This window comes from Macrotis lagotis, chromosome 5, assembly GCF_037893015.1.
Source record: "Macrotis lagotis isolate mMagLag1 chromosome 5, bilby.v1.9.chrom.fasta, whole genome shotgun sequence".
Lineage (NCBI taxonomy): Eukaryota > Metazoa > Chordata > Mammalia > Peramelemorphia > Peramelidae > Macrotis > Macrotis lagotis.
Genome location: NC_133662.1, coordinates 245,984,512 through 246,011,000, shown reverse-complemented (window position 1 = coordinate 246,011,000; position 26,489 = coordinate 245,984,512). Strand labels below are relative to the sequence as shown.

The 26,489-nt window shown below is 44.2% G+C and overlaps 3 protein-coding genes across 22 annotated transcripts in view; 2 read left to right on the top strand and 1 right to left on the bottom strand.

Moving 5' to 3' along the window:
• The window catches only part of NCOR1 (nuclear receptor corepressor 1), a 225,359-nt gene extending 214,558 nt beyond the window's left edge, over nucleotides 1-10,801 (top strand). For 19 of the 20 annotated variants that reach the window (XM_074189259.1, XM_074189263.1, XM_074189262.1 and 16 more), the window contains one exon: nucleotides 8,489-10,801. In XM_074189259.1, the coding sequence (XP_074045360.1) occupies nucleotides 8,489-8,676 (188 nt within the window). In that variant the 3' untranslated portion in view covers nucleotides 8,677-10,801. Of the gene's footprint in view, nucleotides 1-5,259; nucleotides 5,623-8,488 lie in introns of all 20 variants that reach the window. The other variant, XR_012468828.1, reaches the window with a different exon arrangement.
• A 1,209-nt stretch (nucleotides 10,802-12,010) lies between these two features.
• TTC19 (tetratricopeptide repeat domain 19) lies at nucleotides 12,011-20,316 on the bottom strand. The gene is made up of 10 exons (XM_074189276.1): nucleotides 19,897-20,316; nucleotides 19,586-19,719; nucleotides 19,298-19,408; nucleotides 18,784-18,822; nucleotides 18,420-18,476; nucleotides 17,735-17,796; nucleotides 17,209-17,303; nucleotides 15,862-16,016; nucleotides 13,918-14,080; nucleotides 12,011-13,476 (listed from the first exon to the last, which is right to left on the bottom strand). The coding sequence occupies exons 1-10, from the start codon at nucleotides 20,093-20,095 to the stop codon at nucleotides 13,349-13,351; spliced, it is 1,143 nt and encodes a 380-aa protein (XP_074045377.1). The 5' UTR covers nucleotides 20,096-20,316; the 3' UTR covers nucleotides 12,011-13,348.
• The window catches only part of ZSWIM7 (zinc finger SWIM-type containing 7), a 35,865-nt gene continuing 29,655 nt past the window's right edge, over nucleotides 20,280-26,489 (top strand). The window contains exons 1-2 of the mRNA XM_074189278.1: nucleotides 20,280-20,734; nucleotides 23,066-23,087. Of these exons, the coding sequence (XP_074045379.1) occupies nucleotides 20,656-20,734; nucleotides 23,066-23,087 (101 nt within the window). The 5' untranslated portion in view covers nucleotides 20,280-20,655. The remainder of the gene's footprint in view (nucleotides 20,735-23,065; nucleotides 23,088-26,489) is intronic.

Genomic DNA, 26,489 nt, shown 5'->3' with positions numbered 1-26,489 from the left:
GGAAATGGCTGTTTTTGGTAGATAGGCATAAGCATGTAGTCTCCTGTATTTTCATTGCCTGATGTAAATGTTTTCTCAATAGCAAGGGCTACTTCTGAGACAGTTTTACCATTAGCCTTTCCCCTTCATCTGTGCCTTTGAGTTTTGAAGTATTAAGTTTTACTCTGGTGCCTTGACTGTGACAAGGGCATCTTCTGCCTGCCATGTTGGAAAGGCTGCAGAGAACAGTCTCAGCCAGAAGGCATATGCTTTGTAAGAGCCAGTTTAAGTAAGTACAAGCAGACTCTTCACCAAGGGGCTAGCCACTTGGGATGAACTCTTTTTGACCATGGTCATGTATGAAACAAAGAAAAATACAAAGCAGCCCTTTTTATTATGCAGTGATGGTGCCAAAGTGACTGAGACGGTGGCATCATTAAAAAAAAACTATAAATGTCAACTTATTGGTTACTATACTTGTAGTCATAAGCATTTATATAGAGCTTTAAGCTTTGCAAAGTATTTTATATGTTGCCTCATTTTGATCCTCACAACCATCATGTGAGATGGATTCTATCATCATCATCATCATCATCATCATCATCATTATTATTTTTATTCCCCAAATTATAGATGGCACAACTGAGGTTGAAAAATATTAAATATTGTCCAGAGTTACTCTTAGTTAGGATCCAAGACAGGATGCATACTCAGATCAGGGATAGCCAGCTGACATATTAGAGGAATTAAATTGCCCCTTCTAAAAATGCAAATGAAACACAGGAGACAAAGGAAAAAGTGTAGCTTGACTGACAGAATGTCTCACAAGACAGAATTGCACAGTTGGTTTTATCTTTGCTTTTTCCTTGTCCACACTCCCTGCAAGTATAAGTTTATGATCTGGAGAAAATGACTCTTAAAATTCATTTTTATTTACATTCAGTCAAGAGATGTAGGTGCAGCTCTCCAGGTCATCCTTTATGGAGAGGTACCCCTGCAAGAATAAATAGTTTGTCATATCTAAGGAGCTATCCTCCTTTCTTCATACCAGTTTATCTAGTATTATCTGGGAAGACTTTTATTATCCTATTCCCATTTTAGGTCTACATAACTAATAATCAAGCATATGCTTAAAATCATTAATGCTATCCATCCTGAATCCTTCCCCATTGGGCCCAAGGTCTGAGCAAAACAGATAATTAATGCCAAAGACATTCTACTAATCCAGGTTCTTAGTCTTTTGTGGCCACAGGAGGAATACACAAGTAGGGGAATATAGAAAAATCTCTACAAAGGAAAACTCTATCATAACCACTCCCCCAGGTTCTGAATAACTAATACCATCAGATCTGGCAGATAATGCACTTAAACTGGAGATGAGATCAGTGTAGGTAGCTGTACACACTTGGAGGACAGCAGCTTGAGTCAGAAAATTGGCCACCAGATGCAGAAGCATTCAAAAGCGTCTTTGGCCCAACCCTCTCTGGAAGCAGAAACTAAGGGTGTCCCACCATCCACTCTTCCTTTCCCCCACCCCTTGCTTGGATCTCATCCTGTGGCCAGTGCTGAAGTTCTCCCTGCTTTGTGGTCTGCTCCCTGGCTTGTAGGCCCTATTTGTCGGACTGCCACTTCCTTCCCATAGAGACATCCACCTCTAAGTCAGTGAAATCACATTCTTTGGCCCAAAGTATAATGAAATCACCATGTACTTCCTGACCTTTATCTGTCACTAGACAGAAGAACAATTAGACAAGTCATTTTTTTTTCCTACCCTTCTGCCTCACCCCCACTCCTCACCTCTTCTGTATGGTCAGAATCTGCTATCTCTCTATTGCCAAACTCTCCTTGGATTTCAAGGAAATGATTTATCTAGAAGACCCGACGAAAAGGTCATTGTGGGACTGAGGGTAGATGCTGTCTTTGCAGAGCAGCTACTCCTTTTAGTGAAATTCAAAAAAACCCAAAATTTATATTCCGATGAAATTTGGCCCATCTCAGTGTTGTTCTAGAGGCAAAGTGAGTTCTGCTACAGTATTATTCTAACTCCCCATGAAACAATATGGTTCTTGGTTTGTTGTTGACAGAACCCAGCCCACTATATGATTTGATGGTCTAGCAAGTCTTTTGCTAATTCATCAAGAAAGTCACACAAACAAGCTTTGGAGTGGTTTTTAACGCCCTCATTCTCATGGGGTGACTAGAGCTGACAGTAGAAGTAACAGATGTTCCAAAAAAATATTGTCCTTCAAAGGCCTTGGCCCATTGCTGAGCCCTGTGCATTCTGTCAAGGTTCATGACTATGATGTAGCCAGCAGTCTGCCATTCTCTCCAGGGAGATGCCACTGTTAGAAGGTCATAGTATACAGATCCTTGGACACATCAAGGAGTTTCCATGAACTCGCCCTTCTTTCATGGCCCGCTCAGATAAAATTACAGCCTGGACTTCGACCCACCTCCACCCACCCAACAAATCCACATTATACATCAGGCTAATTTATGTCTGCATAGAGGTCCATCTTCCTGGTTGCCCTGCCATCTTGATCTTTGTCCCCTTTTTTGCTGACTGCCTAAACCTATCTCCTCCATGGAATCCCCAGGGATGTTTGACCCTTTGCTTCTTGTGGAAGAAAATGAATGAGTTTTGAAAACACTCTTGATGATCTCACTTTCATAAGGTTATGTTTCATGGTAGAAGGTAAACAGGTGTTGGGGCTGAAGACTCTCCTTTTCTTCTCTTGGTATTTCCTAAGTAGGAAATTATGGGGCTGGTTTTCAGTCTCTGTGTTTTAATAATTAGATCCATAACTCCTTCCTAGAAAAGCCTTTTGACCTTTTCCATCCTTTTAGAGCAAATCACCCAAGAGGCTAGCATCATTCAGGTCTGTTGATTATCCAAGAGGCTCACATTGGATAAATTAAGATTTCAACAGTGTACCTCACCCAACATGAGAAATATTCTCCCAGAGCTTATCTCTTATGACTTCTGAAATAGACTATTCCTAAGACCCTGGGGTTTGTTTAGCTAGTAAGAATTAGAGTTAATGAATTAAGAACTCTTTGGTCTCTCACTTAGCACCCTCCCCAGCCTGCCTTCAGATTGTAAAAGAGTGAGCAGGGAGCTCATCCTTAGAGGGCCAAAATTTCTATCAGAACTTATAGGAAAAGATAAAGGTTTCCTATCCCTACTGTATAGGAAACTAAACAACTTCATTAAGAACACCAGTGTCTACTCCCATTGCCAGAAATGTCAAGTCTTTAAAGTCATTTCCTCCTGGCAATATTTAACAAGCATTTCATCTTCTTCCCCACCTAATCTTTTTTCAATTCTATCAAAGTACACCTTGGGATAGTGGTAGTATATACAAAGGCCTTCTTGGTCCCAACATTTGTGGAATGCCTGACTTGGGCCAAGATGAACAGGAAGAATCAGCATAAAGAGAACATTCTTTACTTCAGCTCCCATCCCCCTCCCAAACCTCATCTTTTATTTTTCTGGAGCAACAAAGTTGTTTTAGAAGCCCTGCATCACTAGGGGAAGGGAGCTGCTTCCACCTTCACCTGGACTATCACAAATTCCATGAATTGATCTTCTACCTTCTGTGCAGCATCATTGGCTCAGACTCAGTTTCATTTGTGTTCATTTCATGGTCATCTTTTCAAAAACCATTAAGAACAGCCAAGGAACAGTGAATCCGACGGTATTTTTACCCCCTCGATAACTCTCTCGTTGAACCCAGTTGGCCAACTTGTGTGGATGTACAGCTTTGTCCCAACGATGGAAGTCATCACCCAGAGCTTCTAATTCCTGTGCCACCAAATACAGGGACTAATATTTAGCCATTCAGGCAGTAGGAGCAGTGTTCCTCCTTTGCCATTTCTCTCTCTCAGTGAGCCATGAGCTTAACGTCAATCTTTTCAGATCCTGCAGACAATCCCAAATGTCTTAGACCATATTTATCTTTGCCCCAAACACAAGATTACAATATTGAGAAATTGAATCAATGAGATAATTTTTTTATTTTAAAAAGATACCTCTATTACTAAATACTAATCATCAGGAAGGAATATTTCTACAACTCTCTAGCTCCCTGTCTTTCCAGTGGTCAAAAATGACAATAGCTATTAAAGGAATGAAGTAAAATCAGAAGAAATTTGTTCCCTTATTGTAAACAATTTGTATAAGATTTCCCTCCAAAATCATCCAGCCTGGTTCCTCCGGTCTTTGAAGGCTATGGGCATTCTGCTTAAAATCCAGACTGTGGCTTTCATCAGCCAACATGGTCCCAGATTCTGGGAAAGATAAACAAGTGCCTAAGACAATCAAGCTTCCAGAGACTGCAAGAAATATTTCATGACACATCTGGCCACCTTATGTTAATGGAATTCTTTGTAAGCATTTGTGACAACATTGCCATGACATTTGGTTTAGCATTTGCATGAGTGATTTGTAGATAAGGGAATAGAGAAAGAATAGAAGGACCCACTACCCCCACACCATTAAGTCAATGTACATTTTGATGTGCTCAGTGATTTCAGTAAATGGGTGAGTGTGGGGGAGGATGGTAAAAAACATGTTGGAAAATGTGCTGTAGGAATAAGAAACGAGAGGCCAAAGGTTTGTACATTACACAGAAACCTCACTCTTTTATGATAAATCAGGGTTCTTAACCTGGGGTCTCTGAACTTTTTTTTAAAAAGATATTTGATAAACTTTCAACATACTTGGTTTCCTTTGGTAATCCTGTATATTTTATTTTACACATTTAGAAACTTCAGAGACTTCATCTGCTGGTCACAATTGGTTAAGAGCTCCTGTATAGATCATTTTTTTTCCAGTAGAGTTAGAAGGTGCTGCATATGCCAAGTGCCAATAACATATTTTATTGGTTATATTGTAACAGACAGGAGATTAATTGTAACTGATTTGGCATAGGCCTGCCTCAGGTGTGGTGGACAGTCAGGCCTTCAACTTCTTAGGCAAAAAGATCAATATTAATGTAAAAGTAGAATAATGAATAAAAAAATGCAGAGTTCAATTTTTAAAAACCCAACAAATTTAACTTGACTTATTTAAATAAGATATTTGTTGATGCCCCCAAATAAGAAAGAGAACCAGATTATAACCATTTTCCTAAAGAAGTTGCCTTAGTGGGGAAGCCAAGAGAGCCTAGAAAATCACCTCAGCCAGCATACAGTTAATCTCCTGACCAAACCAAGAGATGCATACGGCAACTAACGGCAATGTTGGTTTAGAATATAAATGCCTTTGTAAAATCTTAGGGAGGAGGATCGTGGAAGATTATGAGCAGTATCGCCTCATAAGACAGTGAGGAGATGTGGAGAGAAAGGCAAGATTAAAAGAAGCACGGAGAAAGAAAAGACCTGACTGAGCAGAGTCATCCTGAAGACATGAAATGATGGGATTGGGAGGAAAACAGACAGAAATGGAAGCTATTTGTAAAGACTTTTTATCACAAACTCTTTTTCATCATGAAGGCCAGTGGGGCCACCACCTTTGGACTAGCATCCTAGTCTCTGATGTGTACTGCATGAGGAAGCAGAAATGGCACTCAAAGAACCCAAAGCTGGACCAACCCAAGGGTACACAGAGGAGGTCCATGCTGGAGGCACCCCAATTCACAGGTATATGTAAGAGGGAAGGGATACCAAAGGCGCCGAAAGAATTCAGCTCTACTTGCCTGTCTGTCCGTAGTGTTTGTGATGATCTGTACATACAAGGTCACCTTTGAAGGTATGAGAAGGGAACAGGCTGACTTTGACAAATGGGGTCAGTCTCACATTGATTGAAAGGGGCAAGAGTGACCAGGAGTCTACCTTGTTTATTGTTTGTTAGCTACTAAAAACCCATGGGATTCAGTAGGGGCAAAAATCCCACTTTGAGCTCCTCCTCCAGCCAGGTGTCCTCTATATGTCAGGCATACCAAATTCCTCAAAAGATAGAACCTACTTTTCGAAAAGATATGATTTAAAATCAAGTAAAGAAAAGAAAAAAAACAGGAAGATAGGCTTGTAAGTGAATGAGGTAAGTCCTGTTCAGATCCTAATCAATCAGTAAGCATTTATCAAGTGATTACTATTTACCTTGGCCCTGTGCTTAGGTGCTGGTGCTATGACTACTTTAAAGAACTTAGATTTCACTGAAAGGAAACTACTTGTATACAGGTGAGTAAAACCATGACAGAGGGAATCAGAAAGGGGTTCTTGTAGGTGACCCTGAAGTTGCCTCTCAAAGAGCTCAGAGAGCAGAGCTCTAGGGGTGAGCGGGTCCAGCAGGGCCTGAGGTCAGAGTAAGGTCTAAGCAAACTGGCACCAGAGTGCAGACTCTAAAAGCTCAATGGAGAAGTATCACTAGGTATTCATTGGATTAGAGAAGTCGCATAGTCAGACTAAATTAAAGAGGGTTTTGTGGATGGCTTCATGCTGATTGGAAAAAGTCCCAGACTACAGCAGAACATCTTAAGGGAGATCATAATCACTCAAAAGAATTCAGTCTAACTTCATACAGAAAAGTCAAGTGGATGGAAGCATACCTGCTATGTGGGAGATAGGCACGTAGCTAGGCCCTCTATAGAGTGTGATCACACTACTTCCATATTGGCCAGATAATGTATATGGACAGTGAGTTGGGCCTGGCGTAAAATGGAGGGAGAGAGCAGAAATTGGGTAGTTCTTTTATTTCCCTCCAGACTTATTCTTGGAATTAAGGTCCATTTTTGAAGTATTTTGAAGTATTCTTCCAGTAATGATGTGTAACTGTGAGCTTCCAAAGGTCAATAGTAGAGGAGCACACCCAGAAGGCAGAATCGAGGCTCATGGATGAATGAAGTAGTAGTAGAACCAGGGCATGGCTGCCAGGTTCCATTGCTCCCCATGTTGGACCAGGCTAGCAGAAGTCTCTCAGCATGTTGGGTGGGACAGGTGGACAGGAGACTCAGGCAGGCCTACCCCGCTGGACAGAGATGGGCAGTGCATCACTGATGGATTTATGACATCACCTTCCTTTCCCAATCTGTCTTTTCCTGTTACCTCACCTTGAGATCCAACCCTTCTAACAAAATAAGGAGGAAAACCATTCGCACAATTACCATGTCGAACAAATTTAGTTGGATAGATGCAGTGTTCCATGACCACAGTCCTACATCTCTGCGACCAAGGCAGGCTTATCCTCATATCTTTTTCAGCATCAAATTGAGTCAGAACATTCAGTTTTAATTTTATTCTGTTTATATTGTAGTCTTTTTATATATGATTTTTCCTGGTTCCTTGGAGCTTAGTTCTTACTGTTTCAGTTTTATGGCCCACGTCATGTTCTTAGTGGTTGGTAGGTCTAGAAGAAGAAACCCATTTGACCTTCTGGCCTCCATTTTAGTGGCAATATAAAATAATGATCATAAATTAGTTTTATCACCCCTAGGTCTTTTTAGTAGGAAATACAGACATCCAATGGGCAAAAATAAACTCAGCATCCTCTGCTGCCCACCCACAAGTCATGAATTCTGTATATATGGTGACTTAGTTCTTCAGCCAGTATTCCTCAATGGTAGCAAAGAAGGGCAGGAGCCTAGAGGAGTTTTGAACAGCTGGGTTTGGAATTGCTGTCTGATAATGGACAAGTCATAGAAATATATTTTTTTTTTTTTTGGCTTCATTCCCTCACAAGATTGTGATGAAGAAAGTGCTTTGTAAAGCTTCCCGTGCTAGCCAAGAGTGATTTCTTAGCCATTTCTCAGTGTCAGCTATAGCTTTCTTCTTGCACTGACAGGCTTTAAAAAAATGTCTGCTAAAGTCTAGTTCAGAAAAAAGCCTGCAAAGTCATAAGCAGTTGAGACTTTTCTGCATTCTTTGGTGGAGATGGCAGGGGGGAGAGTTGCTGAGGGCTTTATGGGCAGTGGTCCTAGATTCCAATATAACTTGAGGATCCCCATGGCATGCTTCTTCACCAACTTCTAGCCTGCTCTTTCTCACTGCCCTCCCCACTTGGATTTAGGACAGCCACTTTAATTTGCCCCTGACCCTGAGGCCCCTTCCTGAGTTTTGAACTTCAAAAATCTCCCAAGCTCTGTTCTTCTGGTAGTAATGCGCCCTAAAGCCAGTCTTCCGTTTTCTTTTTTCTAATTCAATAAAAGAGATTTAAATATTTTATTGGCTGTATTTTCTTGCGTCTTTAGTCAGTCATCTTCTTTGTTCCGCCTTCACATAACTTTACAACAGTATTATTTTTAAAAGCATTTAAGGGGACCTGCACAAGTCTGTCAGATGCCTTTGCTATCCAACAGGTCACATTGTCGGTGGGCCTGAGTAGAGCCAGAGGCTCCCCACCTGGCCTCATGGTGGTTTTTACCCAGTTTGAAGTTACCCCTTTATTCTAACAACTTTATCATATCCCCTCATAGCTTTGTGACGATTTTTGTTCAGTTCTACAGAAGGAAATTAAATTTTTCTAGACCATATTCATTTATCAATAAAAGCCAAATTTTATTTTTGGCAGGTTCAACGCAGTTCCCTTTCAACCCTTTGACGATGCGGATGCTCAGCAGTACACCGCCAACATCGATCGCATGTGCCCCCTCATCTGTGAGCCAAGCAGCTGCTCACCCACCAAACAGGATGTGGGAACGAGAGCCTGCCCCGCTGCTCTCGTCACAATATGAGACGCTGTCAGACAGTGATGAATGAACTATGCACAGATTGACACTGGGGGGAGGGGATCTTTAGGTTTTTTTGTGTTTTTTTTCTCAATTGCGGGTCTAAAAAAAACTTGTCTCTTGACTTGTGCCCAAAGAGACTTTCCGGGAGAGCCAGGGCCATAAGATGAAGAAATGATGGAATCTCATTTGGAGAGTCAAGTAGAAAAATGACTGTGATACTGCCCGTCGGGAGGATTTTAATAGTGGAGGGTGGAAATCCTGAAGATAAATATGTAAAGAGTTTTTAAAAAGTGGACAATTCCTGTTCTACATCTATTTGTAAAAAAAAAAAGCATAATGTCTTTAAATCATTCTTCTGTAAATAGAGATTACCTTTTTGCAGTGTTTTCCCCTTGCTATAGTATGTGGTGTACTTAATTCTGTTCCAATCAGCGCATCGACTTTGGGGGTCATTTTGTGATTTTTTTTTTTATTTTGAAGCAACTTAAGCGTGACTTTGGAACCCTTGCCTTCCAAACCACCTCACTCGGCCTTGTTTGAATTGCACTGGCCGTCTTGGGCATTGTATTTTAATGATTTGTTTCTCCTTACATTTTCCCACTGGTGTTTGAAAATCTTTGTGAAAAAAATTGGACCCTGTGACAGGATCCTGTACATGAATCTATTTGAGTCAGCCAGCAGGAGAGAACATATTTCCTTCATTTAAAAAAAAAGTATTCTGCCACATTGTACTTTTTCAGCGCAGTCTCTTTAATTTTCTTTTAAAAATGAACGCTGCAGCAATATTATTGCATGGGTCTACAGTGATTCTGCTTGGAAAGAAGAGGCTTGTGTACCTCACTGTAATACACACTGGTGACTTCAATATGCCCCCCATCCTTTGATGCAGACCAAAAAGGCTATTTGTCTGACTGACCCCCATCTCCAGGGCCCGAGAAAGTGGGCCTCTGATGAAGTAATGCTAGGTGTCTCGGATTCCCAGGGAAGTTTGAACTTTTTCTTGGTGCGTGGGCTTTTTTTTTTCCCCCTTGAGTTTTGTAGAGCAACAGAACTCTCAAGATATTTTAGACTTGGGGCTCTACAGTATTGAACAGTGTGTGATTCACTATTTAAATTTAACACCACCCTTCTGTTCTTTGCAACAAACTAGTACTTCTCCCCGCTTCCCCATTTGGGAGCCAAGCTGAATGTTCTTGTTAAAACATCCCAACTTGCATTGGTTAATTGAGCTAGTTAGTTTAATTTGGAATAAGGAATTATAGTTCAAGACTATCTTGATCACTGCCTGCTGAATTTTAAATGTCACAACCTAAGGCAGGCACCTTCCCTTTGCATCTAGGTACCCTTTGGGAAAATGCCAGGTTTGTTTGGATTTTAAAGGTAAATAGGGCATTAAAAGCTTCAGATACAATTGAAAATTTGCTGGGATTCATTTACACTGAACCCTCAAATGAGTACCCAATATAGTCTGTATATACACTTTAGTGAACTTCTCAAAGTTCATTAAGAGAAATTCCGAAGGAATTTAAATATTTTGTTTTTTAATACTTGAAAGATGGGTATCTGTGTTTACTTGGTTCTGTGATTACCTCAGATTTTATAATGGGATGATTTTATCTGATTATCTGTTCGGTTTTAACCATGGTAAATTTCTAGAATCTGAATGATTTTGCTGATATGTTGTTAGTCCACAGGCAGCAACTGTTAATATTTTTCTAGATGCTTGAAACTTAAGTCCATGGCGGGGGGGGGGTCTTGTTCTTGGTGAATAGATTTTAAGATTTTTTTTAATGTGACAGTGATCAAATCATAGAGACTTGGTTATTTTTCAGATTGGACCCATGATGCTTTGCCACACTCATCATCTCACTCCCAGAAAAAGAAATCAAAAGCCCCAGACAACTAATATACAACTTGAAATACTGTTCTATTTAATCTCTAGGTCATTGTCTGTCCATTTGTACAATTGGACAGAACTTCAGAGTTGTCATGAAGCCCACCCCTATCTGACCAAGAATCCTTCCTCCAGCACCCCAACAGGTGGCTCAGCTTCCAGGGCAGGAGGCTGGCCATCTTCTCACCTAGTTCATTTCACTTTTAGATAGCTCTGCTTGCTTGTTTGTTTATTGGGGGGGGGGGGGTTGTTTTTCCTGCATCAAGTCTCCATCTGCCTCTCAGCAACTTCTGCCCCTTTCTCTGAGCAGTCTTTAGCCTGTGGGGTCAAACAGAACACAACTAATCACCCTTCCCTACCACAGCCTTTCAGTTCCCACTTCTCTAACTGCCTGTGGAGCAGCCCCAGAGCATCCACCCTGTTAGAAGGTGGATTGTGGCCCTTGGGAGCCATGGTAGTTTCTGTGAAAATGACAGAAGTCTTGGTCCTCCTACTAGACATCCCCTCCAAGCAAAGCTGCCTTTGTTCATGGACTTTCTGGCCTTCTCCTCTTGGAATTGAACCTTGAGGCAGCCCCTCATTGACTCCAGCACACAGGGCCCAAGTGGAGATGACTTATGGAGTTGGTTCTGACTTGTTCCAGTCATGGTTTACAAAAGCAGTTGGACATCATTTTCAGTGCTGATTTATGATCCGTGCTTTCACAATGTTTTCATCTTGGTATGTTCACTGATTCTGATTTGAAAACATTTAAGACTTGAAAACCCATGTGTAATGATAAAATTTACTTTCTCCCCTTCCCTATCTTCCCTCACCCCACCCACCCCCCATGTCTTTAGTAGTCAGTGACTTCTGGATTCAGACCAATCAATAAAAGGGGATCAGCTAGTTCTCCATTTGCTTTGTTGACTCGTTTTACAACACTGCAGACGAGCTTCACTGGTAGCAATACTGTATAATCTATAGCTCCCCCCACAAGGAAGAGAATTCCTCTCCAGAGAATTTTCCCAAAATCCTAAGATGTCCAATCCACCCTGGAAATTTCTGAAATGGAAAAAAGATCTATGCATGTAAATTTACTTCTGAGTAACTAATGTAAGGGTGGGAGGGAGGGCCGAGACATAGGATCCTGGCAAGACACTTTCAGCCCCTTAGCTAAGCCTGCTCAGTGAGCTAAACTTGTCCTTGTGAAGCTCTATAGCTTTATATCCATCAAAACTTAAGGGAAGATCTCTCATTCTCCGAGATCCTGACCCCTAAGACACCCTCGCTTTTGTGTTTTCCCTGTTTTTGGACCAGACCTGAGATTTCATGTCACCAGGTAGAATCTCGAGTTTTTCCATTATCCAGAGATAGCCATCCAGGAACCCCCAAGAGATGAAGAGATCAGCCCAATGTCACATGGTCAGAATAAAAAGTCCACTTGAATTTTTAAGTATTAGAATTAGAAAATTATCCAAAACATGAATCATTTTGGTGTCTAGTTTATTAATTAGAATCATCCAATCCACAGACGTACCAAAAAATTTTACTAGTACACCCATTCCATGGACGGCATACAAACAGTTAAAATTTACATTCGTCACTAGTTATGTAGATAAACTCATCACTTTTCCCTGGGCAAGTGGTCATCTGTAAAACTAAATTTTGTGAGAGGTGTGTATGTTTGTGTGCACATGCACACAAGAGATTTCGATTGCTTACATGTTTAATTTCAAGTGTAGCAGGTTTAAATTAGTACATGGAACGTTAAATCTCACCCTTAGCGGGTAAGACTGGAGTGATGGATTTCTTCTCCCAGGACAGAAAATTATAGTAAATAAGCTCTGGAGGTTTGAAAGACACAATTTCACATCAATAAATAAGATTCCTGCAGAAACTATAAGCTCACTCCAGTTAATGACAACTCAGGAATTCCTAAACATCTTGGAGTATTAGAATCTTAGTAGCCTCATTCCTCCATCCATTTAGAATGTTAAGCAGCAGTAGCTGTTTTGTTCCCAGCTGCCCTGCTTACCAGTTACATATGTGAAAACCTAATTCTGGATGAGTAGAATAAATTCACTGATTATGTAAGATTGTGGCAAATAAGTGCCAGTGAAGTCTTTTGAAAATAACAATTTAGTGAAGGTCCTGGTGACCCCCTGATTAAGCCCTTTTCTTAATGTCATTTTCCACCCCCTTTGGAACCTTACTGGCAAGAAACTGCATGTGGCAATTATTACCCACAAGTTACTGGTTAAAGTTGAAGCGATGTATATCTCCTGCTAAGACAAAATTTCCCTTCGCAAAAGAGCTAACTTAGGACTTCAATCTGATTTGTGAGCTCCCAACTGCTCTTTCTACACAAATAGAGAAGAGCAAAGAGGTGAGCATGTCATGTTGGTGAAAATTGTAATGAAAACCCAAGTGAAGGCTGGGCCTTCTTGTCACCCTATGAATAGGCTAGGCAAAGATACTCGGCCCCAAGAAAAAGGGTAGAACTCTCAATTGGTGACTATCTGCTCATGCACACAGCTTGGTCAGTCTGCAAAACCAGGCAGGCCTTGACAAAGAGTCCCCGTCTCTGTAGCTCAGTAACTAAAAGGATCCTTTCCCTTCTGGCCCCAGAAAGCGAGGCTCCTGGGGAGTCCTGTGACCCAAGCTCCAGTCTGAGTGGCTTGTTTCTAGAAAAAGGCAGGATGTAGGAGTGTTCTGTTGCTTTCTGAAGGGGTGGTAGAGCTAAGCATCAAAGACAAAGGCATCGATTAGCCATTCCAGAGGACTCGCATTTGCCATCCCCAGCCCTGACCCCTGGGTGAAACAGTCAAAGGCCTTGGCCACTGGCCAGTTCAGTCAGCTCTTCCTTGATGTGCTCGATGGAAGCCACATCTCCCTTTAGCTCAGCCTCTTTCAGGGCCTCCTCGTAGACAAATTTGGCTTCAACAAAGCTTGCTGAAATAGAAGGAAAAGATTTCATAAATAGGAAGCCCAAGGGAGAGATGGTAAGGTTTAAAGGGCTAAGTGGCTTCTAACAGATGAAACACCAGAGCTCTGACAGCCCCTTGTCGACTAGAGCTGAGTTTGGGATCAGATGTTCAGAAGCCATCGAAGGCACTGTGCAGGGGTCCTGAGCTGACCTGGAGGGTCTTCAGCCTATCGTTACAAGAATCAAAGGGCGCCACACGTGGCTGATGCTCTGCCAATACAGGCCTAGCACTATGGTGAGGTGCTCATCCAGCCTTCAATATCCTCTTCTGATGTGCTGTTCAATAAGGGGTTACAGGAGACAAAAAAGAACCTCCAGGAGGGAAGTGACATCTCCTAAGGCTTCCTTTGTCCTTCCAGCTATCCACTCTAGTATGCCCCTACCCGTTACTCCCCCCCCCCCCATACCTTTGTGCATCAATATTCCTGCCATGTTGCTGAGCACCCGGTGAAGCTCAGGATGCTCGATCTGCCTCGCCAGGTCTGTTGCCTTTTTCACATATATATAGGCCTCATCAAAGTGGCCTTGTGCATCCAGAGTCGTGGCCAGGTCATTCATGAGCACCACAGTCTGTATTAGAGGAAAAAAAAAAAGATGGTGGGTAGTGGTCTCCTGAACAGGGTTTCTTCAGTTCCTGGGGTGCCTCGGATAGACTTAGGGATGGGGCCTGCCGAGATGAGCTGAGCCAGCAATGTCCCTTGTACTCTTCCCCTGCCACTGGAGATGCTGCAGCATCCATGCCCAGCAGGCCAGGAGCCTCAGCCCTGGGGTTGGGGGGCTGCCTTGTTTGCTGCCACCACTATCTCCCCTACAGACTCAGAGATACCTCACCACATAAATGAGTATGCCCCACAGAGAGGAAGGGGCAGCCTTAGTCCTTTGTGTTTGCTGTTAGGTTAAAAAAAAAAAAAAGTCTTTTGTTAAATGTCTTCTGGGACCTGAGGGCCCTTTCTATATTGGGAAGGCCCAGACCTGAGCCAAAACCCAGTCTTGTGTATGAGAGAATTAATGAGAAACCTCTGGGCTCTGTGGTCTTTGATGGACTCACAAGTTCCACCTTGGGAAACCAGCACTAGGACATTCCATAAGGAGGCATCCTCAGCCTAAAGGACAGAAGGTCTTGGTCTCGTTTGTGTTAGGAGCATGTGTTGGCCATGCTGTGATTGCTCAATCACATTTTAAGATAAAATATAAAGGAATCTAAAGAAAACAAAATCTACTGAAGCAAAGGTGTTGTTTTGTTCTCTGATCCCTCCTGAAATCCATCTGTGGAGTCACTGCTCTGGATCTTTTCCCTCCAGAAAATAGTTTGAGCTTCTAGCTGCACCAGTTCACATTTTCACTTTTTATTTATCACCTCATAAGCGCCACACATTTACTAACTAGCAGAATAAAACTCCCCACTTTCCAGAGAAGTCAGCCTTCCAGAAGCCTTACCTCTCTAGAAAACTGATACGACTCCCCAAATAGAAAGAACCAGATGCTTGACGCAATTGGAATCCGCCTTCCCTATTTTATATAGTTTTAACAAGCTCAGTTATAGAATCTAGCCCCAAAGCTAAATGGAGCCATTTAGTGTAGGAAGCTCCTCCCTGGGGTTTTGGCAGAATAACCAAGGATTTGAAGGCTTCTGAATCATGAGGAAAAGATTAAAATGTGCCCACCTGTTAAAGAAGGCAGAGAGGCTTCAAAAGGTGCTGAAGGTTTAAGGAAGTAGGCTCACTCTTTTCCTCAACAATACAAATGATTTCATTCTTTGACTCAACCACATGTCACTATTGTACTTTTGGTCTTAGGTTTGCTTCTTGAATTTCCTACTTGCTCTATTCTGGAACTGGGTGAAAATGTCGACCACCTCCATTTTCCCCCTCACCACCACCTCCAGATTTCAAACCTTTTTTAAATTCTTTAAATTCTTTCCCTCTCTGGAGAGATTCCAGCTCTACTTGATCTTTCCATTAAGTGTGGCAAACGGAAGGGACATCCAGACTGGGAAAAGCCCAGCCTGGTTCTGAACAAGAAGGGGATGTGTTGCATTTCATTTCTAGGGCCTTTCTGTTCATGGTCAGCATGGTACTTGCTTTCCTGGTTATACAGCAATACCCGCAGCCCCAGAATTCCTCAGGAAAAGACTTTACTTCATCCATATTCAGACTTAAGTTCATTTAGTTTTACAAGCTGATCCAAATAAGCGGTTCTACCTCTTCCCTCCTCCCTTCCAATACTCTGGTGTTTCATATTTCAAATGTTAGAAATTTCACCTTCTGCTTCCTTCCCCTGATTACTAAGGAGAAATAATAAATGCACAAGTCTACCAAAAAGCCCTCAAGGTAGCAAGCAGTGGCCATCACCTGCGGGTGTCTTTCTCCACGTATCTCTTTGGAAATCTGTAATGCCTTTTCATACATTTTTTGTGCATCAGATAGTCGGTTGACATCGAGGAGGTAACGAGCATAGGAGTCATAGCACATGCCCAGCAGGAGTTGGGTATTTTCTTTCTCTTCAACTACAAGTGAAAACAAAAACATGCCACATCATAACAAAGGATGAGAAAGGAGGGGCAACTCCCTCCCAGCTTTGGACATCATATCCTCCAATCATTCTCTTGTGGGTCAACCTGACAGTCTCTAGGGATCCCAGCTCCAAGATATGTGAAAGGCAATTAGCAGCATCCTGACATTGCCAATATGTCCCTGAAGAATTACCAAGCCTAGAATCCAAGTAGATTCTGATCTTTCAGAGCTGGGTCACTTAATAGTTACTTGCGCATGGAAGTCAGAAGTGGTTTGGATACCTAGAAACTAAATGAGGGTAGATTTTTTGCTATTTGGTTTTTGTAATGATTAAGTACCTGATAATCTAGAAATTCCCCACATTTCAAACTGAATTCAGGAGTGAAAGTTTCTCACATGACTCAACTTACTCCCATTTCATTTGTGTATTAGTATGCTAGCTATGGAATGAACTTTTTAACACACTGGCCAGAGAAATGCTGTCCTCTCTCTGAGTTTGCCCCTCATCTGCCTAACTTCCATTTTTTGTAGCTTAAGAAAGAAACTAGGTATTTTAACTTAAAAGATCCAGACTGATGGCTGAGCTGAGCATCTCTTCCTCCTTCAACTTCTTAATGGACTATGGATTTGGATTTGACTTACCCAGGGTTACATGGCTAGTAAGTGTATAAGGCCAAATTTGATCTCAGGTTCTCTTGACTTCAGGGCCAGTGCTACATCTACTGCTCCACCTAAGCTGCAAACCCTGCCTCAGACACTTGACTCTTACTGTGTGACCTTGGACCAGTCACTTCACCCTGACTGCCTCATATTCAGGACCCTCTCCAGTCATCCTGATTCCTATCTGTCCACTGAATCAAGATGGTTCTGGAAGAGAAAGTGAGGCTGGTGACTTAGCACAGTATCCCCTGACTCATATCCAATTCACATGCTTATTATGGAATCATCTCCCTGATGTCCTGGTCTTCTTTGAGAATAGATAAACATCATCAGTAGACTATGGGCTATATGACATCTGTACTGTTCAAACAGCAAAATGACTGCTTCCAAAGCAGTAACAGAACAAACCTCTCTATCAGTACCCAAAGGATAAAATTCATCTCACTTGCACTTTAATGAAAAACCTTCCTTTCCTTTCCTGAAGTGTGTTAGGAAATCGCCCTGAGATGCATTCTGGTCCCCTACCTGGCAGAACTTCCTCTGTTAGTGCCTTCTCTTTTGTGATTTTTCTCTCCAGGGTTGTAATGCAGAACTCATAGCCAGCAAAAGCAAATTCCTGTCTGTAATGGAAAAAGCAGGACAGGCGGTTCACCTTCAAACTCCCTGAGGTTCTGCAGGGGGACTGGGGCCAAACATTTCTTTCATCCGTTAAGGCTTGGGCCATCACCAGAAAAGGAGGTGTGAGAAGGGAAGAGAGAAAGAAGTCTCTAAGAGCTGCCTCTCAGTGACCACTCAGCCTTCTCTTTGACAAAATCATATTTTTGTGATGGAAGTATCTAGAGGTGTTCTGATTCTGACAATGCTCCACATTTTTTTAAGTTGAGTCAGATTTGACTCTAAATGTGGTTTTTCTCCATTCATGAAAGCAGCACATCAGTCCAAACCCATATGCGCTACAGTGTTTTTTTCTGACTTTCTAAGTTAAAAGGCTTCTCCCCCCCACCCTGCCCCATACCAAGCCTGCTGCCCTAAGGGCTCTACCTTAACTTACTTTTTCAGAGTAGCATAGATACTGGCCAACTTTAGGGATATTTCAATTATTGGATTATCCTCCTATTGGAAGAAAAAAGACATTTACAGAATGCAGTGAGTTCAAGACTGTACAATTCCTTCCTGGACCATCTTAGGTAATAATAACTATCATTAGTATAAGATGTTAAGGTTTATATAGAACATTATTTAATTACCTCAAAATAACCCTGAAGGGACACATTTTAGAGATCAGGAAACTGAGCATGAAAGGGTAAATGGCTTGTCCCAAAGACCAAGAGCTGGCATCAATGGTAGGCTTTGACCCCAAATCTACCCCCAACCCTCTGTGTACCAAACCATGTCATGAGACCTGAAACATCTGGGGCCTTACTCATAGTTTGCATGTTCGTTGTTGTCACAGTGCTCTGATTTGAAAGTTCAAATTACAAGTGCTTATTAAGAACCCACTACTTTTCAGGCTCTGAGCTCAATGCTGGAAGCTGGCAAGCTGTGATTTACTTGGTTCCACATGTTGTCAAGCCAGCTTGGTTTCAATCTGGCATTCCTATTTTGAGGTGGAAAATGGAGGATTAGGAGGGGGAGATCTGCTCTGGTTAGAAATGAAATGTGCACTATGAGACATGTTCTGGAGTCATGATGCTGATCTGGAATCGCTCACAACCAAAAAAAGCTCTCATTCTTACCTGCTTCATGCCCCCAACCAGGAGATAGCTCATTGTTGCTTTAAAAAGCTTTTCTGCCTAAAGTAAGAAATAAGAACATTGCATTAAACTGACCCCACCACTCCAGAGTGAAAGAAATCACTGAAGTGGGTATTCCCCAACCAGAAGATTACAGAATGATTGTATAAAAGGAAAGCTAAAGGACAGTAAGAAGGAAAATAAGATGGCAGACCTCCTGAACTTGTCTATTTATAGATCTTAAGGAACACTGTGATACACGATCAAATAGTCTTAAATTAGTTCATCTGCTCTCCACTTAAAGATCTCCCAGAAGCCTAAAGCCTAATCTTTCATGGATTCAGATTCTAACAAAACACTTACTTACCTTTTCAAGCTGATTCCTCATGAATGCTAAGTTAGCCATCTGTAAAGGAAAGAAAAGCCAAAGCCAAATAAATTACTTATCTAATTATCTAATTTTTTTAATCAAAATTTAAGACCTTTTCCCTCTATTCTCTTCAAATGAGAGGTAAGTATGTCCAAAAGAACCATCACTAACTAGAAGTCATCACTGCATAAGAAACGAATGATGGGCAAGAATGACAAACTGCTGCTAACGACTAGACGGCTTTGAAATTCCTCAACACTTTTATGGCAGCAAGGATTAATATGTAGTGCAGCATCTGGATGAATCTTCAGCCCCCAGCCCCGAGGTCTGACACACAGTAGGTAGGTCTGTAATAACCGTTTATGGCCCGTCTGCATGTATAAGCTATGCACTTGCAATGATCAACAACCCCCTACAATGCTGAGATGGAGAAACCAAGACCCCTCCACAGAAAGCAGGAGGCTTCGGCCCCCTCTTGATTTTGGCTCAGCAAGGGGATAGAGTGAGTTACCATATCGTAGGTGTAGATGATGGCCTTCTTGATATCTGCCTTATGAGCAAGGTGAAGGGCCTCATGTAAAATTCTCTCTGCCTCCTCCAGCTCCTTTTTCATAATACTCAACTGCAAGCGGAGAGGGAAAAGGAAAATTATCCCCAGGGAGACGGGGAAATGCAAGCGGGGATGGCTTCTAAAAAACAGCCACTTTGGGTTTTTCCCCTCAATAGTTTCCGATGACATTTAAAAGCCAACGTTCTTTTTGAAACATTCTTTACCAGGCCACTTTCTCCCCCGGCTCACCTTGGCCCGCTTCAGCATCTCGATGATCTTGAGCTCCAGCTCGGAGGCCGGGCTCTCCGCCCCCCCCTCCTCCTCCTCCTCCTCGTCCTCCTCCTCCTCCTCCGCCGGGGCGCTTCGGAAGAACCAGGACAGAGCTGCGGGGAGGGGGGGCGGTCACCACGGCAACGCGGGGCGGTCGCCACGGCAACGGCCCCGCCGCCCCCGCTCACCCGCCCCCCCTCACCCGCCGCGCCCCCGCCCCGCCCCCGCTCACCCGCCGCGCCCCCCCGCCCCCCCCCCCCCGCGCCCCCGCCCCGCCCCCCCACGCTCACCCGCCAGCGCCACCACGCACAGCCCGCGGCCGGAGCGGCCCTGCCCCACGCGCGCCGGCTTGGCCACCTCGGCGCCCCGGCGGCCGCCCCCGCCCCCGCCGCGGGGCCCCGCCAGCAGCAGCCGCGCGTAGCCCCGGCGCCGCCGGCCCGCGGCCGCCAGCAGGCCCCGGCTGAGGCTGCGGCTCAGCGGGCCCCACATCCCGGGGCCGGTCCGAGCCCGGAAGGCGCGCGCGGCTCCGCGCCGGCCGCTGCGGCTGCGGCTGGACCCGGAGGAGCCGGGCGCGCCGGGGCCCCGCGAGCTGTGCCTTGGCCCGGCCGCGGCTGCGGCTCCGGCTCCGGCTCCGGCTCCGGCTCCGGCTGCGGCTCCGGCTCTGACGCTTGCGGCGGCCGCCCTCCGCGCAGCGGCCCGGCCCAGGCTCCGCCCCCTCCCGGCCCCGCCCCCCGCCCTACCACGTGCCTGGGAATCCCGCCCCCCACCCTCGCGCCGGCCCCCAACTTCCGGGTCTGCGAAGGCCACCGCGTTCCCGCTTCCGCTTCCTCGCACGTGGCCCGGCGGGCCGGGGACTACATCTCCCAGGATGCCTAGCGCCTAGGCCGGGCCGCCCATCCGGCGGGCGGCCGCGTGGGTGTGAGCCGTCCCGGGGCCGGGGGCTTTCCTGGGTCCTGAGATCCGGGCGCCCCGGCCCCCGCGTGGCCCCCGAGGCCCGAGCCCGGCTGGCGCGGCCGGGGAGGTTCGGGGCCGGCCGGAGCCAGGCCGGGATGCCGGCCGCCGCGCTGCCCGCCGTGCTGGAGGGGCTGCTCGGGGACATAGCGGCCGCCTGCCGGGAGACGGCGCGAGGTAGGGCCGCCCCGCCCCGGGGGGAGGGGAACGTCGCGCTGGAGCCCCCCGGGATGGGCTGCCGGAGCCTGCCAGGCCTGCCCCCCGCGGCCAGCAGAGGAGGCTCCCTGACCAGAAGCCGCTGCCACCCTCCCGGGGCCTTCCGGGCCTGCCCCTGGCCGCGGAGCCGGGCCCCGACGGTGCCACCGGGAGAGAGCCTCAGACCCTCCGAGACCCCCCGGCTTGTTGGGCGGGAAAGGCGCCTGTTTACGGTCTTTAACCCCTAAAGCTCCGTTTTCAAAATCATAACGTGAGTTGATGTGAAAAGGCACCTTTTAGACCTTTCTTGTTTGCCCCTCGGCCCCCGAAGGACTGCTCGTGTGTCTTGGCTGACGTGGGAGAGCCGCCCCCTCCTCAGCCCTAGCTGCAGGCCTTTCCCTAGGATAGCCAAACTTATTTTTTGTTATTCTTCCCAAGAAGAGTGTAGGCTCCTTGAGGCATACGATCAGATCCCTAAGAAAGCATTTCAGAAATACTTTTTCATTCATTCCATTTCATTTATTAAAATGCAGAAGTGAGACAGCCTCTGCCTTCAAGGAGATGAAAATATAGTAAAGGGAATTATCTATGTGGAGGAACTTAGGTCTGGGAAGGCAGAGTGGACTCTCAGAACAATTTTCTTTTCCAAAGACATTGGTAAGGTTGATTGGGTTACAGTTCCCAGAAGTAAATCTTAAACTAGTCAGGGTGAAAGGGCATCGTTAGGTTGATCAACTCTAGCCTGAGCTCCCATCCAACTGGACACCCAGGCCGAGCGTCCCTGAACTCCCTCAGACTGAAGGTGCAGTCAGGGACCTTAGATACCGTCTGGCCCACCTCCCTCATAAAGACCGAGAAACTGAGACCCAACAAGTTAAAGTGATTTTTCCGAGGTCACACAAAAGTAGTAAGCAGTGTTACTATTTTTTAATATGGGTGAGCATTTATTGGTGCATATGTATGTATAGTACGTATCCACAATGTGATATGGTATATAAACATATATTTGATATAAAAACACCTGCCTCGAGTTTTTTAATTGATCTTATTTTTATGACTCTTGTATTTTTTCCTTCCCCATTTCCACATGTCTTTTCTCCATCCCTCAACTAGCAAGGCATCCTTTGAAACCAAGATTAAAAATGAAATAGAGGAAGAGCATTTCAGCAAAACCAGTGTCACGGCACATCCAAGGCCCCTCTTCTGCAAAGGGATGGTCCCATATTTTCTCCACCCTTCTAGATGTCAGGTTAAAAATTGTTTGGTGTTGCATCACTATCATTCAAAGAGATGCCACCATTTTCAAGGCAATATGCAAAAATAAATCAACTCCTTTTGTTTGATTTTTGTTCAAAGTAATTGTGAATGAATATGCTTCAAAGGAACTACCAGTGTCAATTGCTCACATGTGGACTCATCCCAAAAAGACAAATAATTAACTTTCTCCTGAGCTCATTCAGCAAGAGAAAGTGCTAGTTTCCTACAAGTGGATTGCTTTCCAGGATAAAAATCTACTCAGACATTCAGTGGCTCTCTGTTGCTTATTGATGGAAAACTTAAGGAATCACATCTTAGGGATGCCAGCTAGGAGTCCACCTAGCACCTTCTTAGCTCTTTTCCCCCATCAGTTAGACTGTGGGAGCAGGTGGGAGCTTTCTGGGTCGGACAGACAGGTGGATTGTATTCTCTTCCTCCCTTAGTGGCAGAGGGATCATTTTTGCCGGATTTGAAGCTAGGTAGATTTCTTTTTCTTGGGAGGATGGAAGGGAACACCAGCTACATGTCATCATGGTGCTTAGAAGCCAGGTGTAGAGTTGGAAAGACTCATTCTCCTAATTTCAAATGTGGCCTCAGACACTTATTACCTGTGTGACACTAAGCAAATCACTTAACCCTATTTGTCTCAGTTTCCTCATATGTAAAATGAATTAGAGGGAAAAAAATGGCAGACCATTCCAGGGTCTGCTAAGAAAAGTCCCGATGGGGGTCACAGTTGGATACAACTGAAAAATTAAATTTTTTCAGTCCCTTTGTAGGTTGTTAGTCCTTTATCATCATCAGAGTTTAAAATATCTTTATGGAAGAGTTAAAGAAATTAGAATTGGTTATCGAGATAGCCCTTCAACAGAATTAGCTGTCAAGTCTATTTTTTTTTCAGAATTCTAATAGTATTGGGTAGGAGGTAGAAATCTGAAGGGCCTCAGTTGTGGAGGTGAGCTGGTTGTTAGTCTTGAAAGACTTTTATTTCCTAAGGCTCAGCATATAGGCTCATTTAAGAAGGCTGATTGTTTTTCCCCCTTTTTTCTTTTACAGTACCTGATGAACTCCTCTTGGCGTGAGTATATGCTCTTTTGAATTTGGGGACTTGGGGGGAGGGAGACTTTTATTATCATGCTGTTGGAGCATGATGCTTTTCCTAGATCCAATCTTGTCATTCATCCAAAAGCTCAAACATTCAATGACTCCCTATTGCTTGCTTCCTCCCTGGTACTGCCAGCCCTTCACAATTTGGTGCCACCTATCTTTCCAGCCTTATTACTCATCTCTGTATGCTCCAATCAAATTGTACTACTCTCTATTCTCTCCCAACATCAATAAATAAACAAATAAATACATAAAACTTAGCCTCCCTGCCTTCATGCATACTGTTCCTCTAACTGGAATTTTCTTTCCTCCTTCTCTGCCTAGTGAATTCCTACCTGTCCATTAAAGGCCACCTCAAACACTTTCAGGAAACTTTCCCTGTTTGCTTCTGCCCCTCTTCCCAATTTGAGGATGAATTTCCCTCTCAACTCCTACTCATGTGTATGTTTAGACCTTTTTATATTGAAGTGTTAAGAACAGGGATTGTGTCTTTCCTAACCTTTATATCAATAAATCAGTTAATAAGCCCTTATTAACTACTTACTGCATTTCAAATCAATTAATAAGCCCTTATTAACTACTCACTGTTTAAGCACTGTCCTGGGCTGTGGAGAGTCAAGATGAAAAGAAATCCGTGCCTGTTCTCAAGATTCTGTTGGGTTCAGTTGGAGTCAACTGTTGACAAATAGGCATCTACAAAATACCAGGTGTTTGGGAAGCTTGAGGAAAATTAGGAAAGGTCATGTCTAGAAGAAAGTAACCTGAACTTGGAAGGACATGAGGTGGTCTGATCAGTGACTGTAACAAGGAAATGCCTTCCTGGCACTGGAATGAGCCAGTGCAAAGCCAAGGAGGCAGGAGATGAGTTAGGTGAGGTGGATCGGACACCAGGTGCTGGCCAGGTGGAATAAGATTTGGCAACTGATTGGGAGATGCTAGCCTGGAGGTTGGAAGGATAGGGGTGCCTTTCACAGAAATAAAGAGACATGCTAAGTTTGAGGTGCCTGGGAAGAGATCTCAAAGAAACAGTTAACTGTACAGGACTGGAACTCACAGGAGAGACTCCTTTGCTTTAAGGTGCTAAGGAAGCTGGTGAGAGCTGATGAGGTTGGCAGGAGGCTCTGCCAGAACCTAGGTTTCTCCCTGTAGGGCATGGTCAGGAGATGAAGAAAGCCTCAAGTAGAGGAGAATGAGACATGCTGGAAGGGAAATGAACTTGAAGAGAGCAAGGTCCTCAGCACCTACAGAAGAGGTGATCAGGGGGAGCCTGAGAAGAGCCCCTTGGATGGGGTTAAGTGATCGCAGGTAACTTTGGAGAACTGTTTCAGTTGAGGGATGGAATTCTCTATAGTTCCCTCTGTTCCTCCAACAGTGTCTCACACAAAACAGGTGCTTAATAAATCCTTGTTTTGTGGGACATATGAAGTGTTCAATAAATGTATTTTGATTGAAATGAACTTTCCTATCAGAGTAAGGAAGCATTTGATCTGGAGAGCTAGAAGGTTTTGCTTCCCTCCAAATGAGTGTGTCTCTTTCTGTCCCTCCATAAGTGTGCGTGTAAACACATATGATACGTGTATCTGCGTTTGAGTGTATTGATCTGGCAATTAAGTTGGAAGAATTGCCCAGCAAGAAGGAAGCTGACTTCTGAATGGGATACCATAGCCATCCTCGGGCCTTCCTCTTAAAAGCTCTATCTTATTAAATGTTTTCTAAATTAGGAGCAGTCTTTCAAAAATAAAAAGCCTCTCTCAGCCTGCAGTGTGACTCAACCTTCTTCACCATCTTGGCCTCAGGAGTCCTCGGTCTCTACTTGTTGCCCCTGAAAATTGACTGGAGGTCAGCCAACCAGTGTAGCCAATTCACTGTGGTAGTAATCACCCCCAAGGAGGAATCTTGTTTTCAGGCTTTGCCTCCTTCTCTGTCTCTCTAGTGGGTGCCAACATGTGCTCCTGGGCTTCTGGAAAACTGTGCCTCCTGTTTCCCTTAAAAGCTCAATATTTGTGAAGTTCCCCAGGGTAGGTGGCAAGTCCTGGGAATTCCAACTTAAGTTTACTTACTTGGAATCATGCCCCACTGGCAGAAAGCAAGAGGGATGTCTTATTTTCTTAAATCATCTTTTTGTCTTGGGTCTTGTCTGAACCAGAAAGAAAATCCTCCCATCCCCTTACCATTCAAGTATTCCTCATTTCTAAAGCAATTACTCATTTTTAATTGATCCTAAATTGAGGTGGAGACCTAGCTGGGGACCCCTTTGGTGGTTTTTTAAAATTTATTTAATATTTATTCTCATTTTGTATAATTTTTTTATTCATTAATAAATATTCTTGTTTAAGAATAAGCAAAATACCCCCCAAAATATAGACTCACTTGAGCAATAAAGTAAAGGGGAGAGAAAAAAATTAAAATTAAAAAAAATAATAGTAATAATTGTAGTTATGGCCAGGTGGTACAGTGGACAGAGCACCAGCCCTGGAGCCAGGAGCACCCAAGCCCATATCCGGCCTGGTACACCCAACAATCACCCAGCTGTGTGACATGCAAGCCACCCCAACCCCACTGCCCTGCATAAACCAAAAAAAAAAAAAAAGACATAAAATAAAATAGTAATAATAGTAGGGGCAGCTGGCGGACAAAGCACTGGCCCTTGAGCCAGGAGCACCTGGGTCCGAATCTGGCCTCAGACACCCAACAATCACCCTGCTATGTGGCCCCAGGCAGGCCACCCAGCCCCATTTGCCCTGCAGTCCCCCCCGCCCCCGAAAAAAAATAATAATAAAAAATGTGCTTCAGTCTTTGTTCCAACACCACCAACTCAGTCTTGGGTGGATCACATTCTTTATGGTAAGTCCATCGCAAAAGTTACTTTCATATTTTTCCGCTGTTGCCATTGCTGATTGCAACTCCTTCCTTTTGTGTTTCTCCACTACCATGTACTATATTTTCTCTCTCCTTTCACTCTGACTCTGCTGTAGGGTAGCTGAGTGGTGCAGCTGACAGATCCTTGGCCCTGGGGCCAAGAGGCCCTGAGCCCCCATATCACCCCTTAGGCCCAGCATCCACCTGGCCCTATGGTCCTGGACAGGCCATCCAATCCCAGCCCCTTGCAAGAAGTAAAAAAGAAAATGTGTTATATCTGACCACTCTCCCCCCATGGTCCATCCTCTCCTCCTTTATTCACATCCCCACCCCTTCCCCCTGCCCCCTTCCTTCTTACTCCAGATGCCTATACCCCATTGAGTATATTTGCTGTTTCCTCTCCTAGCCACCTCTGATGAGAGCAAAGGTTCCCTCATTCCCCCTTGCCTTCCCCCCTTCCATATCATTGCAATAGCTCATTGTAATAAAGAAAAATCTTGTTATATGAAATATC